Below are 16,799 nucleotides of genomic sequence, written 5' to 3' on the forward strand. Positions count from 1 at the left end.
TATAACTGCAGCAAGACATCCTTGTTCCTGTACTCAAACCCTCTCGCTACGAAGGCCAACATGCCATTTGCCGCCTTAACCGCCTGCTGCACCTGCATGCTTACCTTCAGCGACTGGTGCACAAGGACACCCAGGTCTCGTTGCACTTCCCCTTCTCCCAATCTATTGCCATTCAGATAATAATCTGCCTTCCTGTTTTTGCCACCAAAGTGGATAACCTCACATTTATCCACGTTATATTGCATCTGCCATGCTTTTGCCCAATCACCCAATCTGTCCAAATCGTCCTGGAGTTTCTCGGCATCCTCCTCACAGCACACACGCCCACCCAGCTTTGTGTCATCTGCAAATTTGGAGATATTGCATCTAGTTCCCTTGTCTAGATCATTAATATATATTGTGAATAGCTGGGGTCCAAGGACCGATCCCTGCGGTACCCCACTAGTCACTGCCTGCCACTCGGAAAAAGACCCGTTTATTCCAACTCTTTGCTTTCTGTCTGCCAACCAGTTCTCTATCCAAGTCAATACCTTGCCCCCAATCCCATGTGCCTTAACTTTACACGCTAATCTCTTATGCAGGACCTTATCGAAAGCCTTCTGAAAGTCCAAATACACCACATCCACTGGTTCTCCCTTATCTATTTTACCAGTTACATCCTCAAAAAATTCATGTAGATTAGTCAAGCACGATTTACCTTTTGTAAATCCATGTTGACTTTGTCCGATCCTGTCACTGTTTTCCAAGTGCTCTGCTATTACATTTTGGTAACTAGAACTACTGAATTGAATGAACTCTACAGAAGAGTTAATTAAGGTTAGCATTTATTTGAAGCTGGAGAAATGTTGCTAAAAGATGAACCATATTTTATTCCATATTTGCGTTGCTTAGAATTTGAATAATCTAAGTACATTGTGTCACGGGGTAGTACAAACATCTTTTGCATGACTCAGTTATTTAACGTGGATTTTTTATTGATGAGCTCTTGCCAAACTGTTATCGATGCAACTATAATGAAATTCTTTTTCACATTTGTCCCAACTAAGTCTCTATGCAAATAAAACGTGCCATCATAGACTTTGTGGATTGCACAATGATTTTTTTTTACGTGAGCAACTCAAATTCCAAAGCTTTGAGTCTTTTCCTAATACTTAATTTTCAAGACTTGACTATATAGAAATGAGTTGTCTGGAGAGGAATCATAATTCTTTGGCTGTGTGATGAAATGAGATACTTACAAGATGAATGGATGTGTATTGAGAGCTGGTGATGAATCAAAGCCCAATCCAACTTCTATAAAATAACTAGCCTTTGGGATCATGTTGGCTCTCAGATGACATGTTTGGGACTGGAACTGATTCAACTCTTTGTGGCAGACTTGGTAACCCAATACAAGAGCCAGACAGGTCTGTAGTTGTCCAAGGCATTGTTGATAATTGCCCAGACACTCTGACTTATTAATAGGACCTGGATTGGTGGACCTGTTACTGGGGGCTGGGATCCTTCCTACTCAGCGCTAAATAACTCTGAAAGCCAGTGTTCTGATGGACACCTTGCCATCTCTACATTTGCATTCACAGAAAAAAGGCAGTTCCCATAAATTGACTCTATGATCTGAAACGTGAAACTTTATGCATGAGATCAAGGAATTGCAGGCCACAGGACTCAAAGTTCCCCTTTTACTGCGGTCTTTAGCACCAGATATTGCACATGTTGTGCACTAAATTCTTCTGTCCCCTCTAAAAATACCTTGGTTACATCAGCAAGAGATAAAGTCAGTGCTCTGTTCTGATTAATCTGGTGGTCCCAATGTAATTTTACATAATGTGAAAATTGATGTTCTATTTATTGCCATTATTTAGCTCCTCTCCCAAGCTATACTTTACTTAGTTACGCCAAGTAAAAATGAAAGTAATCCTCACTAGGCTTGTGGAGCCAGGGTGTGAGAAAAGATGTTTGTTACACATTTTTATAGCTATTTTTCAACTGATTAGAAAATGTATCCACGGCCTAGTTATCCAGTTAGTCAGGGTAGTGAGAGCATGGTGTTTTATTGTTCTGTATATGCATAATGTAGAGTATTGAGAATCACAAGTTGATTTTGAATAAAACAAATCTTTTAAATACTTATTTACTGGAACATTGGTATACATATTAGTTTGGAAAAATAGCACAATTTGAGTTCAGCTTGTTGGGAGAATATAGTAAATCGGCAGTTGTTCATTTTTAGGATGCATCTTAAAAAGTTCCAACTGTTTTCACAACTGCACAAATCATTGAATGGTACAACCAGATTAGTTAAAATTATGCACATCTATAAAATCAATAGTTAATGACAATAAGAAGAAATTGTGAAGTGTAGGATTTTGATTAGAATGTCTGTGGAAATATTTGCACGAATCTTGCTAGCTCAGTGTCAGCATTTCTGCGTTATTTGTAATGCAAAACTCTCGCGAGTAAAAGAGCTATATTGAGACTTCAGATTTCCCAGCATTTTCTTCAGTAGGTCTTATAACTGAGGCAGTGTAGATGTCCCAGGAGCAGAGGATGAGCTGCCACATGAAAAATCATGATTTCTTGCTTGCCTATTCTAAGTGGATGAGTTTTGCCATTTCTTTACCCAGGCAGTGGTTAGAATGTGGAACTTGCTACCACATGGAGTAGTTGAGGTGAATAGCATGGCTTAATTTAAGGGGAAGCTAGATAAGTACATGAGGGAGAAAGGAATAGAAGGATATGTTGACAAGGTTGGATGAAGTTGAATCAGAGGAGGCTCGTGTGGAGCATCAACACCTGCACAGGGCCAAATGGACTGTTTCTGGGCTGTAAATTCTATGTAATTTAAGTGCCTGTGCTTATTGAGTATTCATTTCTGAGGATAAAAATATTGGCAGTTCAGCCTCTCAAAATACTAGTTGATGAAGAGTAGCAATAAGGGTCGTTGTGACCTTGATTAAGACCCTGTTCTTGGTACCATTCCCTTCATTTCCAGTTGCAGGATTTTTGTTCAAGTGGGAAAGCAATAGGAAGGCAAGCTGTATAAAGGGTGGGATCCTCTGACCAGGGCCTCTGCCACTTACCCCACCAAAGTTTGGAATGACCACAATTAGGAGGCCTTTGGCAGGTGAGTACACCTAGGATGTCGCCACACTGAAGTGACTGAAAAGTCCAACAGAAGTCTCTTGGACTAATGGGGTTGCCACTTTGTCCCTGTACTGGAAAGATGTCCTTGGTGCTCCTAGTTGCCCTTTATTTTAGATGCTGCTTGTAAATAAAAATAAATTTTGTCCCCCTCGTCTTTGGGGCTCCTGAAGGTGTTGACTCCTTGTTGGAGTACGGTAGCACGCGTGAGGTTTTCCTTCTAATTACCCAACCAAGTGCTACCTATTCATGTGTGACCCTTCGCAGTGGGAGATGGGGCATTGCAGCCCAGCTTGACCCCTCCCCTCCTCTCACTTTTTACTCACTCAAGCACAACTCTAGCAGAAGTCACTGGATAGTGATCAGGAGTGAGGAGGCCTAGCTGGTTTCTCCAAAATCTAACCTTCAGGCACCGCGATCAATAATAACGCCTCATGTTGACCAGACTTGAGACCGACTAATTCAACAAAGACCACTGACTTAAATTTGGAGCCTCTTTGGTCTGTGTGACTTATTTGTTCATTGATAAACTCATTAAGCCATTGTGAAAGCTATTCTTCCATTGTTTACATCCAGTGTCTCCATTGTGCAAAATCAAGGTAGATGTGGCATGGATTACATGTAGGATGAAGCTTTACTCCTGCCCAACAATCTTCCTGCACTTTCCACTGCCTCAGTTATTTCCCACACTAGCCAGCCTTGGAACCAACTAAGTGAGAATGTGGGTTTAGTTTTTAGTTGTGAGCAGTTTTGTATTGTGGACCTACATCCAACAAGAACTCTGAGATTGGCCAAACTTAATTTAACTTAAATCCATCCCTTAGGGTCTGGGTTGGATTCAAGTGCAACTCCCAGAGATGAAGACATTATTCTACCCATTGAACTATACATTCTTGCAGTTTTCCTTCATTCTTTCCTCCATTGAATACTCTACTTTGTATAAAATACTCAACTTCGAAGGGAATTGAGTCTAATCATTGTACAGTAAGGACATAGAGTTTGTGGGGTCAGGTTGGAAAGAAAAATAAACATTTATAATAATACATTGGCTGGCTACAAACAGTGATTAGTATTGCTAAGCTCCAGGCTATAAATAGCCATCCATGAAAGACTGCTAAGGGCCCTGAATTTGGATTCCAATTTAATTGACACATTCAATCCATAATGAGATTTATAAATGAAAAGAGTAATGTAAGCGGGCATGAGGCAAAACTGAAGGCATCCCATCCAGTCTCCCTCAATCTGAAGCTAGCTTTAGCATTTGCCTTAGGACTGATAAATTCCTATAGAGTGCATGAGGATGCCTGAGGTAGACTTGTGTCTTGGTTCACATGGTGAAAAAGCACACTGAAAGATGTTATTGTCTTGGCAGTGTCCCTTTAGTTACTCATATAAGGCAACATTATGGGGTCCAAGTTTCTGCTGAGTTCGCCCAATCTCCCACCGTAACGTCAGCGGGAGATCTGCCAAAGCCCCGCAGAAACGGTGCAAACATGTTGTTCATTAACCAGCAAGAAATCATAGCTGAAGAATTTTGAGAAAGCCAGTCACTTCCTGCTGAATATGATAATCGGGCCTCTCTCTAAGAGGAGTTGGGAATTGAGAAGCATAGAAACACAGAAGTGTATAGGACCAGAAAAGCTATTGTAGTCCATTTGGCAGGTGCCAATGTCATGGCGATATAATATCCCACAATACCTGTCATACCCCTCTAGTTTGCTAATTTAGAAACAAACTTTATTGGTCTCTAATATTACCTCATGATGTGCCAATTTAGAGCACTTCCTACAGGGACCTTACAGGGACAGGCCAGATTAAACACATCAGCGGCAGGTGGATGTCCTCTAGGTAGTCCCTTTTATGTCTTGGTAGCCCTTTCCTAATAGATGTAAAGATTCCCCTTGTTATATGATATATTGTGCATTACATGATGTGAAGTTCCTGTCATTATAAAATAGTGCATCCTTTGGCTTAGTGTGAGTAATGTAACAGGAGAGCTGCCGGTCTATAATAAAGAGCAATCATGCAAAGTGTGTAGTGTTCTGCTGTAGTAATAGGTTGTGAATTTTGGATTTCTAAGGAAATTAGAAGTGCAATCTGCACCCTGTACAGCAGCAGATGCCAAACTGATTGAGGGGGAAAGGACGGCATCAATAATCTACAAAGTGCTTTGTTTTTGATGGAGTGCATGAGAGGAGGATGGATTTGTTAGTAATCAATATTATTGGTCAGCAGTGCAACAGTAAGGACCTTTGTGAGCAAATCTACCGTATTAGCAGTGTATTCTGATTCTGTGGCTGCTGGAAACAGTCTCCTTGCACCACGAGCACATCTCCTGGGCATGCACAGAATTTGGTGTGGCAAATAATGGTCAGCTATATCCTTACATCACCTGTTTGCTTTATTGGAAATCTGGTTTTACTTCTCTAGTTAAAACACCCGCGATCTTTAAAATCCACTTTGCAGCACTTTTATTTCTTGGTGAAATAAATAGTAGTGCAATTAGCCTTTATTTTCAAAAGAGACAATTGCCCCAAATACGTAACTACTAAATCAATAAAACACAAGTCACAAGAGCCTTTTAAGTGTGATGATTTTGTTTCTGTTTAGTGAGTCTGTAGTCTTTCACTCATTGCTGGCCTGCTGCTGGTGGTGTCTTGAAAATGGAAAGTTTCCTCTCCTACTTGTGCATTTCTTACACGTACGTGGGCAGGTTGCGTTGCCACGGAAACCAGTTGTCTTGGTTCCGACATGCAGTGTCCTTACTCTCCTTGCAGGTGAGTCTGTGCCTGAAGACGAGCAAATTGACGCCAAACACCAAAAGACCTTGGAGCCATGTGACAACCAGCCAACCATTGACAACGTTGCTCCGGCACCCAAAATCACAGCAGGGGAGAGGGTGAAGTTAGAGGAAGAGATCAGCAATTTGTATAAGCAGCTTGATGACAAGGTTGGTATTTGATGACCGATGGACACTCCCATTCTTACAGTTGTGCCATAGTAGGTTCTGCCCTCTTGTTCCGCTGTGGGAAATAATGGCCCAGAATTTGCTCGTAAATAACGGTGAGTTCACGGTGCATGCCGTTATTCGTGCATAACAAACACACAGCAGTTTGAGGTGAGGAAGAGATACGCCGTGAATTGCGAATCGCCACAAATTGCTGGATAATTCGCGCTGCTCCACCGTTAGCCTTGCAAAAACGGGATCTCGTCGTTCAACTTCCCTGCGAGTTTCAAGAAATTGCTGGATTTGCGCCGTAAATACGAAATAAACTCGCCACAGAAAGTTAGGGCTGCTATTTCACGGCGCAAGGACCCTGTCAATGGGATGATTTATGGTCCCGACATGCCACTCAATCCTGGAGGGCCAGAAAGGGAACAATTGAAACTGTGGAGTCTCACTCCTACAAGTAGTAAATTGTTCCTAGAGGTTTTTAAATTTTTTATAATTTTTTTTCTTTTCCTTTCTTTTTTTATCTCTTAATCCAATCTTTCTTTCCCTCTTTATTTCTCCTTCTGTATCTAATTTGACTCCAATTCACCTTGTTTCCTCCTTCATCGTTTGGTCTGTTTCATTCTATCCTAAAATTAAATGGTTAAGGCGATAGACTGTTGCTCTTGTTGTTCACCAAGGTCCCAGATACCCCATTGACCTCGTTATCAATTCACACTTCCAGCAATTTGTAGCGCAAAAATAATTGGAGCTGAAGGGTGAGAAAAAAATCCAACTCCTGGCTCATCAAGGGATATGGCGATCGGGCCGGTGAATGGAGTTGAGGCAGATGATCAGCCATGATCTCACTGAATGGCGGAGCAGGCTTTAAGGGCCGAATGGCCCACTCCTGCTCCTATTTATTATGTTCTTATGTTCTAATGATCTGCTCCAGCAAATTCTGGGCCATTAACTTAGGATTTTTGCCGTTTTCTGTAATGCGTATATCAAACATAAACAGACATTGCATTATGCATGTGTTGTTCTCTAGTTAAAGTAGTCATTTTCAAACACTGGTAGGATGGATGAGTTCACCATAATCTTTATTTTTAAGCCTAGTTTTAGCCTTGTTTTGCAGCCAGGGCCTTCATAAGCACAATTGGACCTGAAAATTAAGTTAAGCAACCATTAGTATTTGAATGGTTGATGCATTCATTTGCAAATCTCTCTTAAAATGCTTTGTTATATAGTTCGTGATGAATGAAATCTCTTTGAACTAAAATGGATATGGGCATTTTCTAATGTTAAATGTCCAGCTGTTACTCCATTGGGTATTAGAGTATGAACTTTTAGCACATTTGTCTGAAATTCCTCTTGCCAATATGTATTTTTTTAAAAATTTTATTCGTTCCTGGGATGTGGGTGTCACTGGCAAGGCCAGCATTTATTGCCCATCCCTAATTGCTCTTGAGAAAGTGGTGGTGAGCCGCCTTCTTGAACCGTTGCAGTCCATGTGGTGAAAGTGCTGTTGGGGAGGGAGTTCCAGGATTTTGACTCAGCGACGATGAAGGAACAGCGATACATTTCCAAGTCAGAATGGTGTGTGACTTGGAGGGGAACTTGCAGGTGATGGTGTTCCCATGTCCTTCTAGGTGGTAGAGGTCGCGGGTTTGAATGGGTGACAACATTGAGTGTTTTTCTATAAAACAGAAATATTTCCTGTACAAGCAGATTACAGCAAAACATTCCTGGGAATCCATGTCAGTCGGGAATTTAGGATGCTACCATAATCTCCTGCTGAATTTCCCTCTGATTTGTGTTTGGTTTAGGATGAAGAAATCAACCAACAGAGCCAGCTGACTGAGAACCTAAAGCAGCAGATGCTGGACCAAGAGGAAGTGAGTTTTTGCGTATGGTAATGGCAATGGTTATGGCTGTTTAATCCAAATGTATCAAGGTGAAAGGAATGGCCAAAAATGGGGATGAACTGTTTGAAGTCTTTAGCGTTTGAGTCAAATACAATGTATGGATCTGATGATGGGAAGGACATGTTCACTTGAGGTAGATTTGAAGTGGCAGTTATCGCTGGGACTGCACTACAGGCTTTTCTTCCAGTGAAATGCTTTGAATTCTTTGTGACTTCCATGTGGGTTTTGATCCGGCTAAAACTGATGTTAAAAATGTGTGGCTATTTCCAGCTGTTGATCTCCACAAGGAGGGATTATGAGAAGATCCAAGAGGAACTGAACCGACTGCAGCTAGAAAATGAGGCAGCTAAGGATGAGGTGAAGGAAGTGCTTCAGGCCTTGGAGGAACTGGCTGTCAACTATGACCAGAAATCCCAAGAGGTGGAGGACAAGTCTAAGGCCAATGAGTTGCTGACTGATGAACTAACACAAAAAACGGTAATTGTCACAATTTTGATGCTATTTGGGGGAGGAGAAGAAAGAGAGGGAAGAGAGAAATTGGCTAGCCTTATTTTAGACCTTGGTGGATGTGAAAGTCCATTGCTAAAAGTAGCAATTTGGGTTTAAGCATTCCCTGAAAGGCCTTGCCAAAACAATCCAACTTTGAAACTAAATATTGTTAATTTTTCTTTTTATTTATAATAATTAAAATTGCTACTGAAGCTATTCATTATTTTAAAATGGTTAGTGAGTGTCAAATTATTTTCTCTTTAACCTGCAGATTTGCTTTTAAACTTTTGTTTTGTAGAGTACCTTAATAGTTGTTCAGAAAGAATTAAACCAACTCCAGGAGCTCAGTAACCACCAGAAGAAGAGGGCAACAGAGATACTGAATGTCTTGTTGAAGGACCTGGGAGAAATAGGGGGAATCATTGGCAACAGTGAAGTGAAAATGGTAGGTCCCTAGAGAATGTTCTTGAAAACTTGGTCTGGACATGAATTAATTGATGTAGTATAACAAAGTAATAATGTATTGCAGTGAAGAAACACTTTTTTTTTTGTGAGGTTTCACCATCTTTTTAAGTTATTCCCTCTTTTTTTCACAATCTTCTAGTGCCTCCGCTATTGAAACTAAGTGCACAATAGTGACCTGGGTCGACTGGTAAGTGTTGACCAGCACTCTGCTCAGCTTGCCAGTTTTGGCCTGAAAATGAATGATTAAAGGAGGAGTAACGTTAAGACTGCTCACATTCTGAATAGCGCAATGGAAGGAGAGGCTGGTTAAGCAGATGTCCGTGCTCAGCAGTCCCGTAGACATTCGGAATTGCCTATATTGATCAGTTGGTTATAGTGATCATTTGGGCTATTGAACATATAACTGGTTTCTACTGTACTCAATAACACTTTACAAACATCGAGCGATCTGCCCATTCACTGAGCTTATAGAATTGGACTAGCAGTTTGGCTTAATGAGTCTTAGTTTCTTTCAGTATGCCTGTCATGATTTGTGGCTAGGTTTCCCACTAACCACGAACTTTATTTGATCTGTTTGACTGCAACAGTATTTCGAAACCTAGTACTCGGAACCATAGGGCCAATTTTGTGCTAATTAACTGACCGGATAACAACGAGCACACATCCAAATTCTTGAGTTCCTCCAGCAGGCTGCCTGCCGAGAGCAGTTTTGTAAAATAGGCTTAGGCCTAGAAATTCGGTGGGCTGCGCCACCAGTTAGCGCCCAAAGAGGGCACTTAGTGGGTTTACCGCCACTGGCCACGCCTCCCGCGAAATTTAACGGGGCGCTAATGGCGGCATTAGCCTGTAGCGTTGCGCCGCCACCGATGACGTCCTCGGTGTGCGCAGCGCCCCGCTACCGCCCCGATCGCGATATTTGGTCGCGCCCCCTGCTTTAACACCGGACGCAATTTGCAACCGGTTCAGGGGAGCCTACCTGCGGCGGTAGTGGCGCTAATTCAAGGGGAGGTGCGGGGCGGCCATTTTTTTTGCTGGCCGCCTGCCAGCAGCACCTCGCGCTGCCGTCCCCAGCCTCCTGAGCACCCCCCCCTGCCCGGGCAGTGCCGGCTGTGTCCCAAGAGCCCGGCACTTCTCCTCGGTGCCGGGCTCTTTTGCCGGCACTCGCGATCTCTGACCGTGCTGGTACAGGCCCCTCCCCTTTAAGAAGGGGAGGAAGGCCTGCAGTACCGTAGCGCGCCGTGCCACCGCGTGTGGCGCGGCGGCACGTTGCACTGCGATATTCAGTTGCAGCGCCCCAAGAAGGATGCGGGGCGCGTCGAGCAGCGCCCCGCTTCCGTTTGGGGCGCTGAAACTGAATTTCCGGCTGGCACAAGCGGCTCCATCCGGAGCGGTAATTCCGGCGCCCAGGCGAGTTTGGGGCGCCACCAAATTTCTAGGCCTTAATGTTTATAGGCGATTTGTTTAGAACGAGGCCACCTGTGAAAGAATTGCCACACATCGTGGTGGTGGCGGGGGGTGCTGGCCAAGAGCAGCAAAAAGGTTTTGAGCTCGACTTTTTTTCAGTACATTTGTCAAATATGGTTCAATTCCTCTGCCTTGCTTCTACTGAAGGCGGCTGGGTATGAATTTTTTGGACAACAGCGCTTCATATTCCAAGCTAATAACCATTCTTCAAGAGCCTGCACTGTTGGTGTTGGTGGGCTGTATATCTGAGCACTGTGAAAAGTGAGCTTGATATCCTGTTCTTGCTCAATGATCATAAGCTGTTTCTAGCAAGAGTTGCTTGCTCTTCTCTTCTTTCCTCCCCCCCCCCCCCCCCCCCCGCTCCACATTTCAGTCCAGGTATACTGAGGCTAGTTTTTGAACCTCACGGCTGCTCTGATTTGAGATTAATTAACTCCACATAGATAAGGAATTGACCCTGAGACCTTCCTCATCTGTATAGATCAGTGTCACACTGGGCAGTGCATTGAGCCACTTTTCTTTAAGGGCTGAGTTTCTCTTTCATAAAATATTGTAAATGTTGAGGAACTAGGTGATTTAGCACCTTGTTATTTTCACGTCTAGGAACAGGGTGTGAATGCAACCCTGGCATGAGATGAAAGCCTCCTCTTGCGAGGATCCTGTATGGAATGAGTCTGGGCGGTGTCGATCTAGTTCCTAGTGGATGTGGGTTCTTGGCACAAATTGGCAATTCCACAAGATACAATGCTTAAATCCATGTCATGAGCTTCACTAATGTCCTTTAGGGAAGGAAATCTGCTGTCCATACCCGGTCTGGCCGATATGTGACTCCAGACCCACAGCAATGTGGTTGACTCTTAACTGCCTAGCAACCACTTGGTTGTCAAGAAGGCGGCTCACCACCACCTTCTCAAGGGCAATTAGGGATGGGCAATAAATGCAGGCCTTGCCAGCGATGCCCACGTCCCGTGAATGAATAGAAAAAAAAGGTTATACAGTTCAAGTCGCTGATATTAACAGATCTTGGTGTTTTGATTTATGGATTTATCAGAGTGCAGAACGGCCTTTTCCAAGCCTCCAGGCCCACGAAATTCAAAACAGAATAAACCAGCAAATAAGAGACAGAAGCACAATAGGACTTGGCATCAAGGGTTGGCCAAGGCCTGGTCGCCCGCACCTGGCCTGAGGGGCACAGGTTGGACACCCCTGCCGTGGGGAGAGCTCTTCTGAGGTTCAGCTTGACTTATATTGTCAGTCAGAGTGGAGACAGCAGTGCCCTGCATCGTAACCCATGCTATGCTTGGTCAGGGAGAGGTTTTGTTGCTGATATTCGATGTTCAATGTGGAAAAACATTGCATTCTTCAACAGTGACATTCCTCATCTTGAGCAAAAGAAAATGATTTCATTTGCGATTTACCCTCAATTTCTAGTACAGGAAACTTTCTATTTACCGGCACCTAAATAACCGGAAATCTCGGTTAACCGGCAAAATTCAGGAGTAGGTTCAGGTAAGTTTTACTTCATATTGTCCTTGCCTTCCTCGATCTGTTGCTGTGCAAGGGTGTGGCTGCAGCTGTTGCTAAGCTACAGAGACGCTTGGAACTTGTGGCCATTGTTCTGCACTTGTTGCTAAGCAACAGGGTTTGTTGCTTTATACGGAGCTGTCAGCTCTCCGTATCTTTTACTATAGCTTTCGGTTATCCGGAAATTTTGATGAACCGGCACCACGTCGGTCCCGTCGGTGCCGGATAAAAAAAATGCTTCCTGTATTATTAGAGATAAAGTTAAAATGAGGAAATCAAATCACTCCATTTCTGGAATGGTAGGACATCTGCAGTGTAAACATATGCTTAATAGCATGTTGCTTTTACTTTCCACTTAGCAGAAACCGATCCAGATGGGTGTAAATGTTGGCTCGCAAAGGAGCTGAATTGTGATTATTTATTCCATAAATGGAGGGAAATGATCATTGATCACATCTTTGCTGTATGTTAAATAATACTGCAAAAAGATGGAGAACCAGTCGAATGTTCTTGACGATTCCAAAGTCCATCTGAAACCTTCATTAAATAAATGCAGCTTCTTGCTCCCTCTACTGGTTGCATGTAGACAAGACTTGTGTTTGAGGTTGCTGTTGCATTTTCTCCTGAATGTGCACAGTAAATCTTCCACGTACACAGAACCAACGTTGCCGCTAATGTCGTGCGGCCGTGCAGCGGTCTGGGGGTCCCGCGCAGGCTGCTCCCTGGCTTTTACATGGTAGAAACTGCGTGTGCGTGAAAATTTGAATGGGCTGTGCAGCCAGTTAAAGGGACCACTCACCTAAAATAAAAATTAGAGGGAGCATTGCACAGAATCGGACTTTTTTTTAAGATAAGATGTAATGGAGCCTTTAGCATGGACCCCATTGCCCAGCCCGGTGGAATCTCTATTAGCTGCTGGAGAACTGAAACTGCAACATTGTTTTTTTTTCTTAAATCGCCTCCAACAGAACCATTCTGCCAGATTCCACACATTTGTTACACTGAGGTTTGACTGTGAACTTTTACAACTCTTCCCTGCATGATGAGTTTAAAGGGGCTGCCTTTGATGATGACAATTCTGTTTCAAATCAAATGGCTCTCTTGGCAGCATCTGAGATGGCGACAAACCATCTGTCGTGATCACGTCTGAGCATACATCAGGGCCTAGAAATTCAGTGGGCTGCGCCACCCGTTAGCGCCTTAAGAGGGCGCTAAGTGGGTCGGACGCCACTGGCCACGCCTCCCGCTAAATTCAGCGGGACGCTAATGGCGGCGCTAGCCGTTAGCGCTGCGCCGCCACCGATGACATCATCGGTGTGCGCAGCGCCCCACTAACGCCCCGATCGCGATATTTAGATGCGCCCCCTGCTTTAACGCTGGGCGCTATTTGCGACCGGTTCAGGGGGGCCTACCTGCGGCGGTAGAGGCGCTAATTAAAGGAGAGGTGCGGGGCGGCCATTTTTTTTGCTGGCCGCCTGCCAGCACCTCTCCGCGTTGCCGCCCCTGGCCTCCTGAGCCCCCCCCCCCACGGAGTGCCGACTGCGTTCCAAGAGCCCGGCACTTCTCCTCGGTGCCGGGCTCTTTTGCCGGCACTCGCGATCCTCGATTGCGCTGCACAAGGCCCCTCCCCTTTAAGAAGGGGAGGAAGGCCTGCAGTACCGCAGCGCGCCGTGCCGCAGCGTGTGGCGCTGCGGCACATTGTGCAGCGATATTCAGCTGCAGCGCCCCAAGAGGGATGCGGGGCGCCTCCAGGAGCGCCGCGCTTCCCTCTGGGGCACGCAAACTGAATTTCCGGCGGGCGGCCGCGACTGCTTCCGGGGCGCTACTTTTAGCGCCCTGGCGAGGCTGGTGCCCCAAACGGGGCTATAGTGAATTTCTAGGCCCAGGTGTTTAATCTTTAAGTAGCAACTTCAATGTGAAGATTATTCAGCAATCATTTTAAAAATTGTCCACGTTCTATCCGGCTCCATAAAGAATGCTGACGAATGAATCGATTAGTAGTAACAGCTTGACCTGTTCTGTACAATTTCTAAAATCTTTTTCTTCCCTTCCCACACTCGAGACGAGGCGCTTCATTTAAAGATTGCATAGCTTCAACTCAGTGATATGGGCTGAGTGAGGCACTGTATAAATGACATGTGTAAACAGGAAAAAGGCGCATAATTGTTGGAAGGACGGAAATCATCAAGATCTAGGCTAAATCTTCATAAAAACTACTTTCACACAACCTATCTCTGGAAGTTAAAACAAGTAAATGCACTTTTAAAAAAAATTCCATTTCCTCTCTCCTCCTCTGTGAAGGTGGCAGCTCATGTTGGGGTAACATTCCACAGGACAAGCAAGCTTCAGTGCCACATCTGAGCAGCCACTTTTCATTTGTGAGGCTGGACAGTGAGTGTTGCTCGGCAAACTCTGCCATTACACCCAAACCCAACCCTATTCTGGGTAAATGGGCAAACACTGGATAAGAACCTTTGCTGACTCCTCCGCCTCTTTTCTCCTTCCCCTTTCTCTTTGCCCCCTTTTCTCCTTCCACCCTTTCTTTTCTCCTTCCCCCTCTCTCTTTTCTCCTTCCCCCTCTCTCTTTTCTCCTTCCCCCTCTCTCTTTTCTCCTTCCCCCTCTCTCTTTTCTCCTTCCCCCTCTCTCTTTTCTCCTTCCCCCTCTCTCTTTTCTCCTCCCCCTCTCTCTTTTCTCCTTCCCCCTCTCTCTTTTCTCCTTCCCCCTCTCTCTTTTCTCCTCCCCCCTCTCTCTTTTCTCCTCCCCCTCTCTCTTTTCTCCTTCCCCCTCTCTCTTTTCTCCTTCCCCCCCTCTCTCTCTCTTCTACATCCCCCTCTCTCTTCTACATCCCCCTCTCTCTTTTCTCTCCTTTTCTCTCCCCCCTCTTTCCTCCCCCCTCCACGAGCCCTAGTCTAGGGATACTGTGACCATGGTACCGCCCCATTGTCCTGGCAGAGATGTGCTAACTCAGCAGTGGTTCAGCACTACAACATATGGTGCATTTACCCACTGAGCCACGAAGAATTTTATATTACGTTACTGTTGTGATATTTTCTATTGCAAAGTGATGCGCATGCTGGACAACTAAGATAAAAGGGTGGAATTATGGCCCCATCCCATTGATTACAAATTTGGGAGAGGCGGGAAGATTCCAACCATTGTCATATTTTTATAGTTGACAATCTAACCACCATCTTCTCTCCCAGATGGCAGAAATGAATGGCGTTCTAGAAGAAGAGTTCACGGTTGCTCGTCTGTACGTTAGCAAAATGAAGTCTGAGGTCAAGACATTGGTGAAACGTGCCAAACAACTGGAGAGCACACAACTGGACTGCAATAAAAAAATGAATGAGAATGAGCGGGAACTGGCAGCTTGTCAGCTCTTAGTGTCTCAGGTATGGAAAATGGAAGTTTACTGCGAAATAGGACTTGTTTCTAGTTCTACAGATGGTTCAAGGATAGAAATCCAGGTAAAATAGGCTGTTCGTTTTGATATTACTTGAAGGCTGATGGAGGCCAAGCAGACCTTCTAAATTGTTGGCTGCATTTTATGTCTGTCTGTGTGTGTGTGTCTGTCTGTGTATGTTTGTGTGTCTCTGTGTGTGTTTGTGTGTGTCTCTGTCTGTGTGTGTGTGTATGTTTGTGTGTCTGTGTGTGTGTTTGTCTGTCTGTGTATGTTTGTTTGTGTGTGTCTGTCTGTGTGTGTTTGTGTTTCGGACATAATGTTCGACGTCGGTGAGGGTGTAAAACGGGTGAGATTGGATCGTCAGTTCAATTTCAACGGTAAGGAAGATCAGATGGGGTGTACAAGAGAAGCTCGATATGATATTGCCCATTTTATGCCCTGCCGAAGTTAAAAGTAGGGCTGCATGGGTTTTACCACAGTTGCCAAAAAGAGGAAATGAGCGTCGCCTTCAATAACCTGAATCCTTTCACGGGGAGGCTTGTAACCCATCCTATGTGGTTTAGAATTCTCCCTAGTTCTATGTTTTTAATTGATTTTTTGTGATACTGGGCTGGATTTTGCCGGGTCCCACCTGCACGGTGCGGGGGGGCCTGGGAGACGGCGGGAAACCCGGAAGTTTGGGATTCCCGGCATGCTGTTTTAACTCCACAGCGTGTGCGTGCGCGTGCATCGGGCGAGTTTCCCGCCTGGAGGTCAGCCTGATTGACATGCTGGCTTCCAATCGTGCGGGGAACTCGGAGAAGGAGGCAGCAGCAACATGTAAGTGCTGGGCCCAGGATGGTGGGAGAGGGGTCCGATCCCGACCCCGGGACCGAATCCCGATCCCTGGGGTGTGGGGAGTGGGGGGGGGGGTGGTCCGATTGCCCCCAGAGGCTGAGGCCGCCTCATTGCAGCCACCGGGAAATCCGAGCCCCAGGATCCCCGGCCGCCTGCAGTAAAACCTGCAAAGCAGATTAAAGCAGAGGCTTCAGACCTCATTATAATGTTTAAATTGCCAAGCTGCCTCCTGGCAGCGGGTTGGCAGCCTGCCCCCCACCCGTCCCGCCTGAGTGAAAGGTGAATGTGGGTGGGTTGGGGTTGGGGTTGGGGTTCACATTTTTTTCAACTTTCACTTCCTCCCCCCGCCCCCAACCCACCCGCTCTTACCTCTGAAAATTCCGGCCATTGTCTTGGGTAGGTGCCATAAGTAATATGGTGACATTGTATTATCAGTTATGTCATATACCTGTCTCCCATCTACCAACCTGACAGGTAAAAAATATTGATCCATAATCAACAGTTCATCATACTTGAGGGGAATGGTGTCTCTCTGTGTCTGCCTCTCTCTGGGTCTGCCTCTCTCTGGGTCTGCCTCTCTCTCTCTCTCTGGGTCTGCCTCTCTCTGTGTCTGCC

General features: G+C 45.1%; 1 protein-coding gene across 2 annotated transcripts in view; it reads left to right on the forward strand.

The window, feature by feature from the left end:
• The window catches only part of kif5c (kinesin family member 5C), a 235,563-nt gene that overhangs the window by 146,378 nt on the left and 72,386 nt on the right, over positions 1-16,799 (forward strand). For both annotated transcript variants that reach the window (XM_085986689.1, XM_085986690.1), the window contains exons 12-16: positions 5,919-6,091; positions 7,903-7,971; positions 8,272-8,478; positions 8,789-8,935; positions 15,148-15,336. In XM_085986689.1, the coding sequence (XP_085842815.1) occupies positions 5,919-6,091; positions 7,903-7,971; positions 8,272-8,478; positions 8,789-8,935; positions 15,148-15,336 (785 nt within the window). The remainder of the gene's footprint in view (positions 1-5,918; positions 6,092-7,902; positions 7,972-8,271; positions 8,479-8,788; positions 8,936-15,147; positions 15,337-16,799) is intronic.

This window comes from Somniosus microcephalus, chromosome 4 (genome assembly GCF_052327205.1).
Source record: "Somniosus microcephalus isolate GS21.2 chromosome 4, FLI_Smic_1.0, whole genome shotgun sequence".
Classification (NCBI taxonomy): domain Eukaryota; kingdom Metazoa; phylum Chordata; class Chondrichthyes; order Squaliformes; family Somniosidae; genus Somniosus; species Somniosus microcephalus.